The sequence below is a fragment of the Bos indicus genome, chromosome 5, assembly GCF_029378745.1.
Source record: "Bos indicus isolate NIAB-ARS_2022 breed Sahiwal x Tharparkar chromosome 5, NIAB-ARS_B.indTharparkar_mat_pri_1.0, whole genome shotgun sequence".
NCBI lineage: Eukaryota > Metazoa > Chordata > Mammalia > Artiodactyla > Bovidae > Bos > Bos indicus.
Window position 1 is genome coordinate 114,834,336 of NC_091764.1, and position 12,916 is coordinate 114,847,251.

Sequence of the window (12,916 nt, forward strand, 5' to 3'; positions counted from 1 at the left end):
GGGCCTCCTCCAGGTTTGAGGGCTGTGTATCTTTAACCCTGGGTGAGCCAGGCTCACTTAAGACTCACCTGCCCCACTCTGTCCGCCCCAAGAGGTCAGTGGGGGCCACAGCCCACCCATCCCTGGGCCATGGGCTGGGGGCAGAGGTGAGTCACTCCGGGCTGACCTGCTGCACTCTGCAGACCCCCGAGGACCCTGCTGAGGAATGAAGCCACTTCTGGAAGCCAGATCCCGGATCACCAGTTGGAAGAGAAGTGTCCAGAAGAGCTGCTAGACACGCTAGGCTTTGGGTGAAGAAGAACCAAAACATCCATGTGCCAAGTCACTGAGACCTGGGGGTTAACGCATTAATCTACTTCCGCAGTGTAAATGCGACCTCCGGACGCCTCAAAGCTCTAATTGAGTGCAGGTGCTTTGTTTAAGTGCTGAGTGAGCGACGGGTGATGACAGTTATTTTGTCTATATTCTCCATGTTTTCTAATTCTGTGTTTTCAAAAGAGCTGGATGTTATTGTCCTGATCACTTCCAGCTACCCAGTTTTGGCGGTGGGCTTTCTTATTCTCACCAGTAGACTCCAGGAGCTGGCAGAGCGTGTCACATTGGCCCCAGCTGCTCCCGCCTTGTCACTCATGGTGGAAGAATGCCCCTCCCTTGTATGAGCAGCTGCGGGAGGCTCGGTGGCGGGGGGACCCTGGGCAGCCCAGCGCTGGCCGCCCCCTTGCCAGGCCACACCTCCTGCTTTGTGCAGCAGGCAGGTGGGGACGTGGAGGGAGGAGACCAGGGTGAGTCATGTCAGCAAACACTGAACCGTGGAGAGGAGCAGGCCAGTGGAAGGGGGAGGGGGAGGGTGAGCACGGTTAACCGAGATCACAGAAATGCCTAGAAAATGGATGAGAAACCACACCACCGAGTTTGTCATGTCTGCTGAGTGGGGCATAGCTGCTTTCTTGTTGCTGTCTTTTCCTCTTCCTTAGGCTTTTTTGAAATTCAAAGACACTTGCTCCTTGGAAGAAAAGCTATGACCAACATAGACGGCATATTAAAAAGCAGAGACATTACTTTCTCAACAAAGGTGTGTCTAGTCAAGGCTATGGTTTTTCCAGTAGTCATGAGAGTCATAAGAGTTGGGCCATAAAGAAAGCTGAGCGCCGAAGAATTGATCTTTTGAATTGTGGTGCTGGAGAAGACTCGTGAGAGTCCCCTGGACTGCAAGGAGATCCAAACGGTCCACCCTAAAGGAAATCAGTCCTGAATATTCAAATTCATTGGAAGGACTAATGCTGAAGCTGAAACTCCAATACTTTGGCCACCTGATGCCAAGAACCGACTCACTGAAAAAGACCCCAATGTTGGGAAAGATTGAAGGCAGGAGAAGCGGATGACAGAGGATGAGATGGTTGGATGGCATCACCAACTCGATGGACATGAGTTTGAGTAAGCTCTGGGAGTTGGCAATGGACAGGGAAGCCTGGCGTGCTGCAGTCCAAGGGGTCGCAAAGAGTCAGACACTAGGGAGCAACTGAACTGACTGATGCTTTTCTGGATTTTCCGAGTCTTCTAAAATGAGAGTGCGTTAATATTGCTATCAGAAAGTAATTTCAAATCTGTATGATCTTTTTGCTATTTTTATGCTTATCTTTGCCTCATTATATTGTTTGGTCACACAGCCATGCCATGGGATAGCTGACTGAAGCTCAGAGAAGGGGAGCCACTGGCCAAGGTCACACAGCTCACCCTGGGCTCCAGGGGACAAGGCACAGCCCCGCTCAGAGCACAGCCCTCAGCTGTGGGCTACTCGGCCACCTCAGGGGGGCCTCCTGATTTCTGCCCGAGCTCATCAGACAAGCCCAAGGAGCGTCTCATCTCATCGCTCAGCCTCTCTCGCCAGCTGCTGCTGCTGATTAGTCACTAAGCCGTGTCCGACTCTTTGTGATCCCATGGACTACAGCCCTCCAGGCAGGAATACTGGAATGGGTTGCCATTTCTTTCTCCAGGGGATCTTCCCAACTCAGGGATCAAACTGTACTCTCCTGCCTTGGATTCTTTACTGCTGAGCCACCAGGGAAGCCCCTTTCTAGGCTGCTAAAGGCTAACTGTCACTCCCTAACTCTGTCACACCTATCACTTCCTCCCCAGTCCTCCAGGCCCCCACCAGGGAAGTCTACCCCGTCCTCTCACTTAGAACCCCAAGACAGCCCCCAGTTCACCTCCGTGCCTCCCTTGCCTCTCTGGCAATTCATCCTCCTCTCTGTGGCCAGAGTGATCTTTCTAGACTATGGAAACCTGCCTCGATCTGTCCCTCCTAAACACTTGGCCTTCAGGACAGAGTCCCCACCTTGTCCTTCCCTTCACGATGTGGTTCAGCTGATGTGTGGGCACCCCCATATGACCCCGCAGTCCCGGGATGTGACACCCCCTTTGCCACTTGGCTGGACATTCACCTGGTGGCTCTCAACCCCACGTTTGCCCTTCTGCCTGTCTTCCCAGCTACCCCCGCTGCTCCAGGGGAGCTACGTCCATCGGAGGTGGGGAGAGGGCAGGGCCAGGCTGTTCCCAGGGGCTCCTGCTCAGCCCAGCGAATGAGATTCCAGCAGGTTCCGAAAGGCATCGGGGGTGGAGGCCACTTCCTGATCTCCGGGAAATACCTTGTCTCCCCTTTGCCCTCCAGTCCCTGGTGGGGAGCAGCCCCTTGCTTCTGGGTAACCCCCTCCTTGCTCTTCCAGCCCTAGGGGGCGGACAGCAGCCTCCTGGCCTCTGAGTAATTCCACAGTCCCTTTCAGACTTCTGGTCCATCTGACATCTCTGTAATCGGTCTCTCCCTTAGGCCCCGCTCGGCTGTAAATACGAGGGCAGCTTCTGAGGTCCTGCTGGGACACTGTGGACGCGCTCCTGGGGCCCCCTGTCTCCATCGCCCCTCTTCCCACCTACCCCAGAGGTGACTCCCCATGTGGAGATGCCATAGTGGGCTCCCCACCTCTGCTCCTCTTTCCCTGGACACACGTCCAGACTGTTTCTCCCAGCCTCCCTGGCCGGGGTGCAGCCACATGCAGGGATTCTGGTCCACAGAGTCTGGGCAAGGTCACAGTCACGTTTCCAGGCCTGGACCTTACAAAGCTGACCAGACGGTCCTCTGTGCTCGTTCCCTTCTCTGCTGGCAGACACGTAAGATCAGGGGATGGGGGGCGGGCTCCCGGTCCCCGAATGATTGTGGGCAGAGCTCCCCACCACCCACATTAAATTGTGACGTCCTTACCGGGGCAAGCCCCTGGGATGTCGGCCTTGTGTGTTATCGCAGCTGGCCCTGACCCTGACCCTGACCACTGGAGTTAACTTAGCAGAGCACAGCAAGGCACAGAGGTTAAGTGACTTGACAGGGGCCACACCGCTGTGAAGGGGTGGAGGCAGGGGTCATGACCATGTGGCTGCAGAGCTCTCAGCCACTCACCATACATGACGAACAGCCGGCTACACAAAGGTGGCCGACGTCCTCATGTCAGTTTGCAGCACAGGGTAGACACTGTGTGTTTATAGAATAGTGGTGACACACGGATAAAGGAACTTTAGCGAAAAGTAATGGTGAGACTCTCCCTCCCACGAGCAGGGAAGCCTGCTCTGTCTCCCATCAGGAAGAGGGCTAGGCGTGCCCTCCTTCCACAGGGAACCCCCAGGGACACCTGACTCTCACACCCCTCATCCCTAAGGCTGGCACCCAGCCTGGGGGCTCATCCCACTCCTCCCTGATGGAGACAGCCGTCCCCTTATGCCCCACACTCCCATCAATCTCTCCTCTAAATGGGCTCCTGACTCATCTTCCTGAAGCGAGACTTGACCCACATCGCAGCCACTCAGCCTGCGTTGTCCCAGACGTCCCGTTAGCGTTGCCCGGAAGCGAGGACCGCGCCGGGCGATCAGCCTTGCTGTCCCCCCTCAGCCTGGAGCCCAGGGACCACTTGGACAGCCCCTCGCCGTCCGCCTGCCCCATCTAGACCCTAGGAACCATTTCAGCATCACTCATCCATGCCCACAGCACCCCGCTTCAGCTCCCTGTCTGCTGGACCTGTCCCTCCTCTGGCGCTTATAACAGGCAATGCTCACTCCGGTGTTGTGGGGGGATGTTTGTGCCCGCCAACAGCTCCCTAAATGTCAGAATGACACAGTCATCGCCGCATCATCTGAAATGTCTATGTGGTGAGAGCTCCATGCGCCTGCCCGCTGCGACCCCGTCCTTTGAGTCCTCAGGTGGACCCACTCACTCAGTCTGTTAAAAGGGAAAACGGGCAGGGAGACCAAACTCACCCTGGGTTGGAACTGATCTAGAAGAAGAATAGGGTTTTGTAAGAACTTCACGATGCTTTTCTAAATTAGACACAAAACAGCCCACCTAATTCTAAACTCGGCCAACATTATAGCTTTCTACTTTAAACAGATGAAATGCTGGGGGAAAAAAAAAAAAAACTGCATGAACTGCTCCATTGAGCTGGCCCCCGAGAGGACCTGAAATATTGGGGTACGACCCTGGGGGATGCCAGCGGCGACTAACACATAATGAAGGAGGAAGCAATTCAGAGACGGATCTGGAACTCAGAAACAGACCACGTGGTGAGGGCACCTCGAAACTTAGACACCTACCCAGGGAACGTTGTGATGGGGGGTCTGGTGCAGAAATAGCTTAAAGTACATTTTGAAAAATGTAGCCAATACTAGCTCCTGGTTTCAGTTTAAGACACCCTCAGGAAACTATTCCAAGTTGCCTAAAGTTTGGTTATTTTCTTCCAACAAATTACTAATCTAAAAAACACTTGTGTAGCATCGATTTCCATCTCCGGGCAATGGAGAGACTGCGTTCCCCTTAACCCACTGCAGATCTGTCCGCAGAGCTAGCTGTGTTAGAGAGAAGTCTTTGGGGAGTGACTTCATTCTCAGAAACAGTGAAAGGATGCACTCAAATGCGCGGTTCCTGAGAAACTCAAAACCCTCATGTCCAATGTTGTTGACAAGTGTTGACCTGGTTCCTGTGCTCTGAAAGGCCGGCCTGTTGGCCAAGGCTGCTTTCAGGGTTGAACAGGGCAGATACAACCACAGGAAAATATTCCTGGCCCTGCCTCACCCCCGAGTTGTGATGAAAGCCCAGTGCTGAATTTGGCAGTTAGGAAGGAAGAGACAGTCTTCAGATGCCACTCACCTCATCCAGAGCTTTTCAAACTCTCTCGGCGTGAGGGGGATGTCAAAGCCGTACAGCGCGTTCTTCATGTCCCGTCGTCGAAGGATACCGTTGCCCTCGCTGTCAGTTTCTATAAAATTCTACAATATTAACAGACAGCATTTAGTAACATGTAAAATGTGCTCAGAGAGTATCTGGGACAGTTTAAGACTTCCCCTTACGCACATCGCCTCCTGTTGACTTTTTTTTTTTTTTAAGATTTTTTTTTTTTTTGGATGGGGACCATTTTTAAAGTCTTTTATTGAATTTGTTACAATATTGCTTCTGTTTTATGTTTTGGTTTTTTGGCCACAAGGCAGGTGGAATCTTAGCCTCCTCACCAGGAATGGAACCCATGCCCCCTGCGTTGGAAGGTGAATCTTAACCCCTGGACAACCAGGGAAGTCCCTAATTCCTCCTTCGTATACATTCCAAATAAAGTCCTCACTCTGCTCAGTAAGACAACGGAGCAAAACGTCCAGTGTTACATCCTAGAACAAGCTTGTTTCCGGGCAATGAGTGGTCTTGAGCGTGTGGCTGGGGTTTTTTTTTTCCTGAGCAACAATTTGGGTTCAAACACTGTTAGCAATAAGGGCCAACCAGAGCCCGGGAGGTGAGGTGTGGCCCCACTGCTCGAGGTTACCGTCTCCACTTTTCAGAGAACTTGGCCCCCAGCGTCAGAGGGGAAACCAGGGACACGAGACTCCCTAGTTGCTACGATGAGGCGAAATGGTACCATTTTAACATCCCCAAGGGGTGCAAAAGGTCTCTGGGGATATCAGGCATTTAAAGGGCCACAGACTAGGAGAGCAGGTAACACAGGGTGTTGAACACTGTCTTAAACTGTTTCTAAACAATAGTTCATTCCTCCTCCTTCCAACATGCTGTGCGGAAGACACGATGGGTTCATTTCCCAAGTCCTTTGCAAGCATCATACTTCATGGCAAAACCATGAAATGTTTTCTGGACGACTAAGAATCAGACAAGAATATCTCTATTGCTCTGTATTTAGCCTTGTACTGGAGGTGCGAGTCAGTGTAGTTAAGCAAGTTAAAACTGGTAAAAGGCATAACAACAGGGCAGGAAGAAATGTAATCGTCATTATTCACAAATGACATGGCTGTATACAGGGTATACGAAGAAGTCACAGATAAAGTGTTATAATAAGAGGAAGTGGCAATAAATCTGGATTCTATGAAAAGTGAAAGTGAAAGTTGCTCAGTCGTGTCTGACTCTCTGCAACCCAACTGACTGCAGCCCGCCAGGCTCCTCTGTCCATGGAGTTTTCCAGGCCAGAACACTGGAATGGGTAGCTATTCCCTTCTTCAGGGGATCTTCCCAACCCAGGGATCGAACCCAGGTCTCCCACATTGCAGGTGGATTCTTTACCATCTGAGCCACCAGGGAAGCCCCAGGATTCTATATCAATAGGCAAAATCATTCACATTTTAATATATCAGGCATGGAAAATGAACTTTAAAAAAATTTCATTTACAACAGCACCAAAAATAGAAAGTCTGAGGAACAAATCTCATAAATGATTGTATGGTTTTTACATAGGAAAGTCTAAAACTGTTTTGAAAAACATTTTAAAAGATCAAAATAAATGGAACTACACTGTGTTCATTAATTGGAAGGCCCCATGTAGTAAAGATGTCATTTCTTGCCAAACATCCCAATAGTTTTTTTTTTTTTCCTTTGTAGAATTTGACAAACTGATTAAAAAACTCTAATAAGAGAACAAGGAAGAGGGAGCTGCCCACTGGCTAACTGAGATGCATTACTGGACTTCCCTGGTAGTCCAGTGGTTAGGATTCGGCGCTTCCACTGCAGGGGCCCGGGGTTCGATCCCTGGTCAGGGAACCTAAGTTCCCAGCTGTGGGGAAGTAGACCTGCCTACTAGCAGGCTGACACTGGCTCCAGGCCCACAACCACCCCCTCCAGAAGGCCACTCCAGCGGGCCAGCACTTCCTGGGGCCCTGTAGTAAGAAGAACTATGTTATGTCTATTTTACCACAATTAAAAGAAAATAACTTTATTCATTTATTTACTCCTGCCACACACCACTGAAATCCCAAAATATATAAATATTATTCATATGTGTATTTATTTTGTGACGGCTCTCTGTCGCTGCGCAGGCTTTTCTCTAGCTGCTGAGTGCAGGGGCTGCAGTACAGTTGCCGTGTGAGGGCTCCAGGGCACGAGGGCCTGGAGCAGTTGTGGAATGTGCACTCCTAGCTGCAGTTCCCCGGCTCTCGAGCACAGGCTCAGTAGCTGTGGCTCAAGGGCTTAGCTGCCTCATGGCAGGTGGGACCCTCCTGGATCGGGGATGAAACCCATGTCTGCTGCGTCGGCAGGCACGTTCCTTACCACTGAGCCGCCAGGGAAGCCTCTGCCACAGTTTTTTTAAAAAGCGACAGCGTGTGCAGCTGGTTGTGATCCATCCACTGCCTCACACTGAAAACCTCCCGGTCTGCCCCGAGGCCTGCCCCATCCGTGCAGTCCCCACCGTGCCGGTCAGCCCCGCAAACCCCCTGCCTTGGTTCAGCTTCAGGCTTGGCATTCTCACCTCCCCTGCACGCCTGTCCAACACCTGCTCATCTTTCTACTGGTGACCTCTTCTTGGGCACCCCATTGTATGCGCATCATTGCCATTGTGATCCGTACCATTCTTTAGAGTTCTTGTTGGTATTTACGCCACAAGTCTCTGGGGGCACAGACATGTCTTTATTTTATCTTATTTTTGGTCATTGTATCTTTAGTACCTTGCAACCAGGACTTTCCTGGTGGCTCAGATGGTAAAGTGTCTGTCTACAATGTGGGAGACCTGGGTTCGATATCTGGGTTGGGAAGATCCCCTGTAGAAGGAAATGGCAACCCATTCCAGTACTCTTGCCTGGAAAATCCCGTGGACAGAGGAGCCTGGGGGTGCTACAGACCACTGGGGTTGCAAAGAGTCGGACACAACTGAGCGACTTCACTAACAGAGCATAGTCAGCTCATAATAATATTTGCTGAAGAAACCAATGACCTTATTTTCCAAAAATACTTCAATAGACATGAGCATACTAAGCTGTCCCCAGAGGGGACAACGCCTCTGTGTTTCTGAGGATCCAGTGGGATGCGCCCCCAGTGGTGCCTGGCAGGAATGGGGAGCCCCATGACTTTATGCGGCTCCCCAGGTGGCGCTAGTGGTAAAGAACCCACCTGCCAATGCAGGAGAGAGGTAAGAGACTCAGGTATGATCCCTGGGTTGGGAAGATCTCCTGGAGAAGAGAATGGTTACCCACTCCAGTATTCTTGCCTGGAGAATTCCATGGACAGAGGAGCCTGGCGGGCTACACTCTATGGGGTCATAAAGAGTCAGACAAAACTGAGTGACTAACACTTTATAACTGTGTAAAAAGAAATATGATAGCATCTTACATTGCTTCATTAAAATTTTTAATTCATATCAAACCTGAGATAAAGCCAGGAATTTCAGTCCATGTAATTCCTAAAATCACTTTTTTTTTCCCTAAAGACAAAATTGACCTTGAATGTGAGAATTTATTTTGAAAAAGTATTTTAAGAATCAAAGGAGGCACTATATTGGTATAAAAAGTTGCTTTCCCATCTCAGTGACTGGATCAAAACAGCTCCATCATCCCAATGACCTTGGAACACTGAAATAGCTGCCCTTCCCTTTTAAGGAAACAATCGCTTTCTCACCTTCGACAAGTCTGACCATCTGGTTTTTGCTTTGGTGACAAGGTACTGATGCGCCTGTTCACAAGCTAGTTCTGAATCTGCAACCTTCTGTTTTGGTCTTAAGAGAAAAAAAAATTATAAATAATTCTGTTTCAATTTAAAAGACTCATTAATCTCCCAAGGGATTCCCCTACTCCCATTCGTGACAAAGGTACTATAAAAGTCTGCTATTTCACATCTGGTCTAACTTAATTCTTAAAATACAGTCTTACTTCCCTAGTTAGGGAAATCTTAAATTTAGTTAGGAGTCCTTGCTTATTTCCAGATAAATGCTGTTCAAATTTTCCAGTGGTTCACAAAACAAAAAGGGTTCGTTTATTCCCAGAGGGATAAGAAAACACAGCACAACACTGTCTTTGGATGAAAAACCAAAAACTTTTATTTCTGAATGTACAAGTGGGTGTGATAACTCGGACCAAAGCAAACAGTCTGAGAACCCTAGGGGAACATGACCTACAGATTTGGTCTCAGCTCATGCTCAAAGGTTGAGTCTGTGGAATACAAAATGATCAAAATTCTATTTACTCACAGAAAGGTGGGCGCCGAAGACACTTTCAAAAAAGACTGTGGTTAGGCACACGAAGTGCAGTGAAGACTGTGGCTGAAGGCATTTGGGATGCCCTGGACTCTTCCACTCACTACAACAAATTTGGGGAGCAGATCCTATAAAACCTTTTGCCACTTCTATCTCTGAGGCTGCCCTGCTTGGATCCTTGTTCACTCATGGGCATGTGGGTGAGCGGGGTGTCTTGCCTGAGGGTGAGTGAGCAAGCCCCACAGGGACCTTCACAGGAATTTCTCCCCAAAGGAGCCCGGAAAACCAGGAAGAGGACAGCAAAAAAGCCCCACGTTGCCCTTTACTTTTTCATTTTTTGGTCGTCTCGTGCAATACTCAGGATCTTAGCCCCCTGGTGTCGTTGAGTTGCTAAATCCCGTCTGACTCTTTGTGCCCCATGGACTGTAGCCCGCCAGGCTCCTCTGTCTGGGATTTCCCAGGCAAGAATACTGGAGTGGGTTGCCATTTACTTCTCTAGGGAATCTTCCTGACCCAGGAATGGAAACCATGCCCCCTGCACTGGAAGTGTGGAGTCTTAACCAGGGAAGTCCCCCAGGTCACCCTTTGAGAGAAGTATAATTCATGTTCCAGCAGGTGAGATGCTTGTGAGGAAAGAAATCTAAAGAAAAAAATGCAGCAAAGGTTTATGTGATCCGTACCGCTCTGCGGCTCTGTATATGACGCCGGCTGGGGTGGACGTGATTTCTAGGGTAACCATGACCCCCACGAGCTCCAGTCGGGCTGCAGCTGCTGGTCACTTGCCACATGGATTTCCCAGAAATGTTGGCATCGTCACCCCACTTTGCAAACGGGGACGCTGGGCTTTGGAAAGGTGAAACAGCCTGCTGAAATCACACAGCCAGTTCCGGAAATCCTGGCCCCTCAGCTCAGGGGCCTCCCAGGCTGGAGGCGAGCCTTTCTCATCATTTTCATTCCAGCTGAAGCCACAGCTTTGGCAGCTCCTCTAACGTCAGTCCTCAGAGGAAAGGACCCATTAGGCGGCTCAGTTCACAGAGGTGAGAGGGCCACCATGGTTTTATGCGTGGAGGATCTTCTTTTCGCTTAACATTTGTTGCCGGGAGCCGGCGTGAGGACCGCCATCAGTGGCAAAGGTCATGTGGAAGGAGGCTCGACATACGCAAAGGCGGGATCGAGCCTCAGGAGTCCCCCTGGATATTCTCGAGCATCTACCCCCAAAAACCAGAGTCTGCCTACTTTACTGCTTTGTGCTCTCACCTCTGACTTTACTGGGGGCTGTCCCCCACCACCATCTCGCTCTGTGATAAAGAGTTAATTTACAGCTCCAGTTGATAAAGTTCCTGGGCATTAAGAGTGTTTAAATCCAAACCCCTCAGATAGCTCTCTAACTCACCTGACAAGTTTACCCGGACTCCTACAGCTATGCATACGATTGTTTACAGTCTCCCAGCCTCGAGAGGCACGGGAAGCTTAAGATATTCAAATAGCTTAGAGCCTCTCAGAGAGTTAGAAACTGTCAGAATAAACCTAGTAAAGGATTTCATTGATGAGCCAATGCTTGCTGCAAAGTTTCCACATCCCCTGTATTGTATCCTTGAATGTGTATTAATTAATATACTTGGTATGTAGAAAAAATAAGTAGTGGCCTTGGTGCTAGCAACTTTAGACCCTTAAGGCAATAAATTCTTTCCTTTGTTGTAAACCCACTGCACCTCTGCCCTATAGGAATGCAACTTTATCTAACACCTTTGGAGGATGGCGCCAAACCTTAAAATAATTACTCTTAGAGAAAATAAGTCTTACGGTTGACAAACCTTTGTCAAGAGTCATAAAATGTTAATAGGCCTTCTGGCCAGAAGATGATGTAAATCACCTAAACCATTTGTATAAGATAAGTTTGCAGAAAAGAAACCCTGGTTTCGATAAGGATCAAAGACTGCTGACTTTGTATGATTTCACATCCCCTATTATCCTCTATGTGCAACTTAGGGTATAAAAGCCCCTGTTGAAAATAAAGCTGTCGGCCTTGCTCACCAAAGCTTTGTCTCCCCATGTCATTCTTTCTGTTCACATTCTGGCTGAGTCTCCATCTGGAGCGCAGAGGTCCTCTGCGACCATTTATTTGCCTGGGCTTCTAAGACCCACTCGAGAAGGTGCCTAAGGTGGGGGCACCTTCTGCTATTCGAGAGGGTGCCTGCGGCCTCCATGGTCAGAGCTAACCTGATGTCACAGGTTATGTTGATTTTCCGTGTAAACCAAGCTACTCAGCCTCTTTTTTTCTGAATTTTCCTACTGAGCTATCCTCATTCTATTACTCTTTATATCTTTGATGACTATTTAAATAAAGCTATTGTATCCAGTGAACTCGCCGAAGCCATCTCCTCTTTGAATACCCTGGATCAGCCGGGGCTGGACCTCAGCAATTTGTATCTCACTTCAACGAGCTCAGTTCTGCCAGCACCGCTGGAGTGTCCAGCCCAGTGCAAGGTTGGGGCGAGTGAGGCCTGCGGCTGCCATCTCTAGGGAAAGTTCTCCTGGGACATCCCGGTCCCGTCCTACATTTAGAGCAGACAGCAGAAGACTTCCCTGGTGGCCCAGTGGCTGAGAATCTGCCTGCCAATAAAGGGAGTCATGGGTTCAACCCCTGGTCCAAGAAGATTCCACATCTTCCTGGCAACTAAGCCCACAAGCCACAACCACTGAGCCCGTGTGCTGCAACTACTGAAGCCCGTGTGCCTGGGGCCCATGCTCCGCAACGAGAGAAGCCACCCCGGTGAGAAGCCTGCACACCACAGCTAGAGAGGAGCCGCCCGCTTGCTGCAACTAGAGAAAGCCCGCACACAGCAGTGAAGACCCAGTGCAGCCAAAGAATAGTAAGTAATGGTTTAGTCGCTAAGTCGTGTCTGATTCTTGTGATCCCATGGACTGGGAACCCTCCAGGCTCCTCTGTCCATGGGATTCTCCAGGCAAGAACACTGGAGTGGGTTGCCATTTCCTTCTCCAGGGATCTTGCTGACCCAGGAATCAAACCCAGGTCTCCTGCATTGCAGGCAGATTCTTTACCGACTGAGCTACAATGGAAGCCCTCCCCTGAGACCAAAATATAAAAATATAACTAAACACAATTAAAAAAAAAAAACGCAGACAGCAGGGTATGGCACTGGAGCCAACAAATTAAGCAGTGACCATTTGCTCTTTACGAGGCTTCTCCTCTAAATCCTGAGAAACTCTGCTGCTAGTCTCAGCTGTCTGGGACCGCCCCCAGGTTCCCTGATGACAGCACTCTGTACCTACTGGTCACCGAGACCACGGTGGCCCTCGTCACCCCAGAAGCCCACACTGGGCTGTTGACCTCTGTGTCACTTGGAAAGGGTCTTATTCAGAGCAGCGCTTCTTTGGTGAATTACATAGACTTTGACCCCCTGTGGACT

The 12,916-nt window shown here is 49.9% G+C and overlaps 1 protein-coding gene across 5 annotated transcripts in view; it reads right to left on the reverse strand.

Moving 5' to 3' along the window:
* The window catches only part of EFCAB6 (EF-hand calcium binding domain 6), a 253,339-nt gene that overhangs the window by 61,412 nt on the left and 179,011 nt on the right, over positions 1-12,916 (reverse strand). For all 5 annotated transcript variants that reach the window (XM_070790542.1, XM_070790543.1, XM_070790540.1 and 2 more), the window contains 2 exons: positions 8,912-9,008; positions 5,183-5,301 (listed from right to left, as the gene is read on the reverse strand). In XM_070790542.1, coding sequence (XP_070646643.1) covers positions 5,183-5,301; positions 8,912-9,008 — 216 coding nt within the window. The remainder of the gene's footprint in view (positions 1-5,182; positions 5,302-8,911; positions 9,009-12,916) is intronic.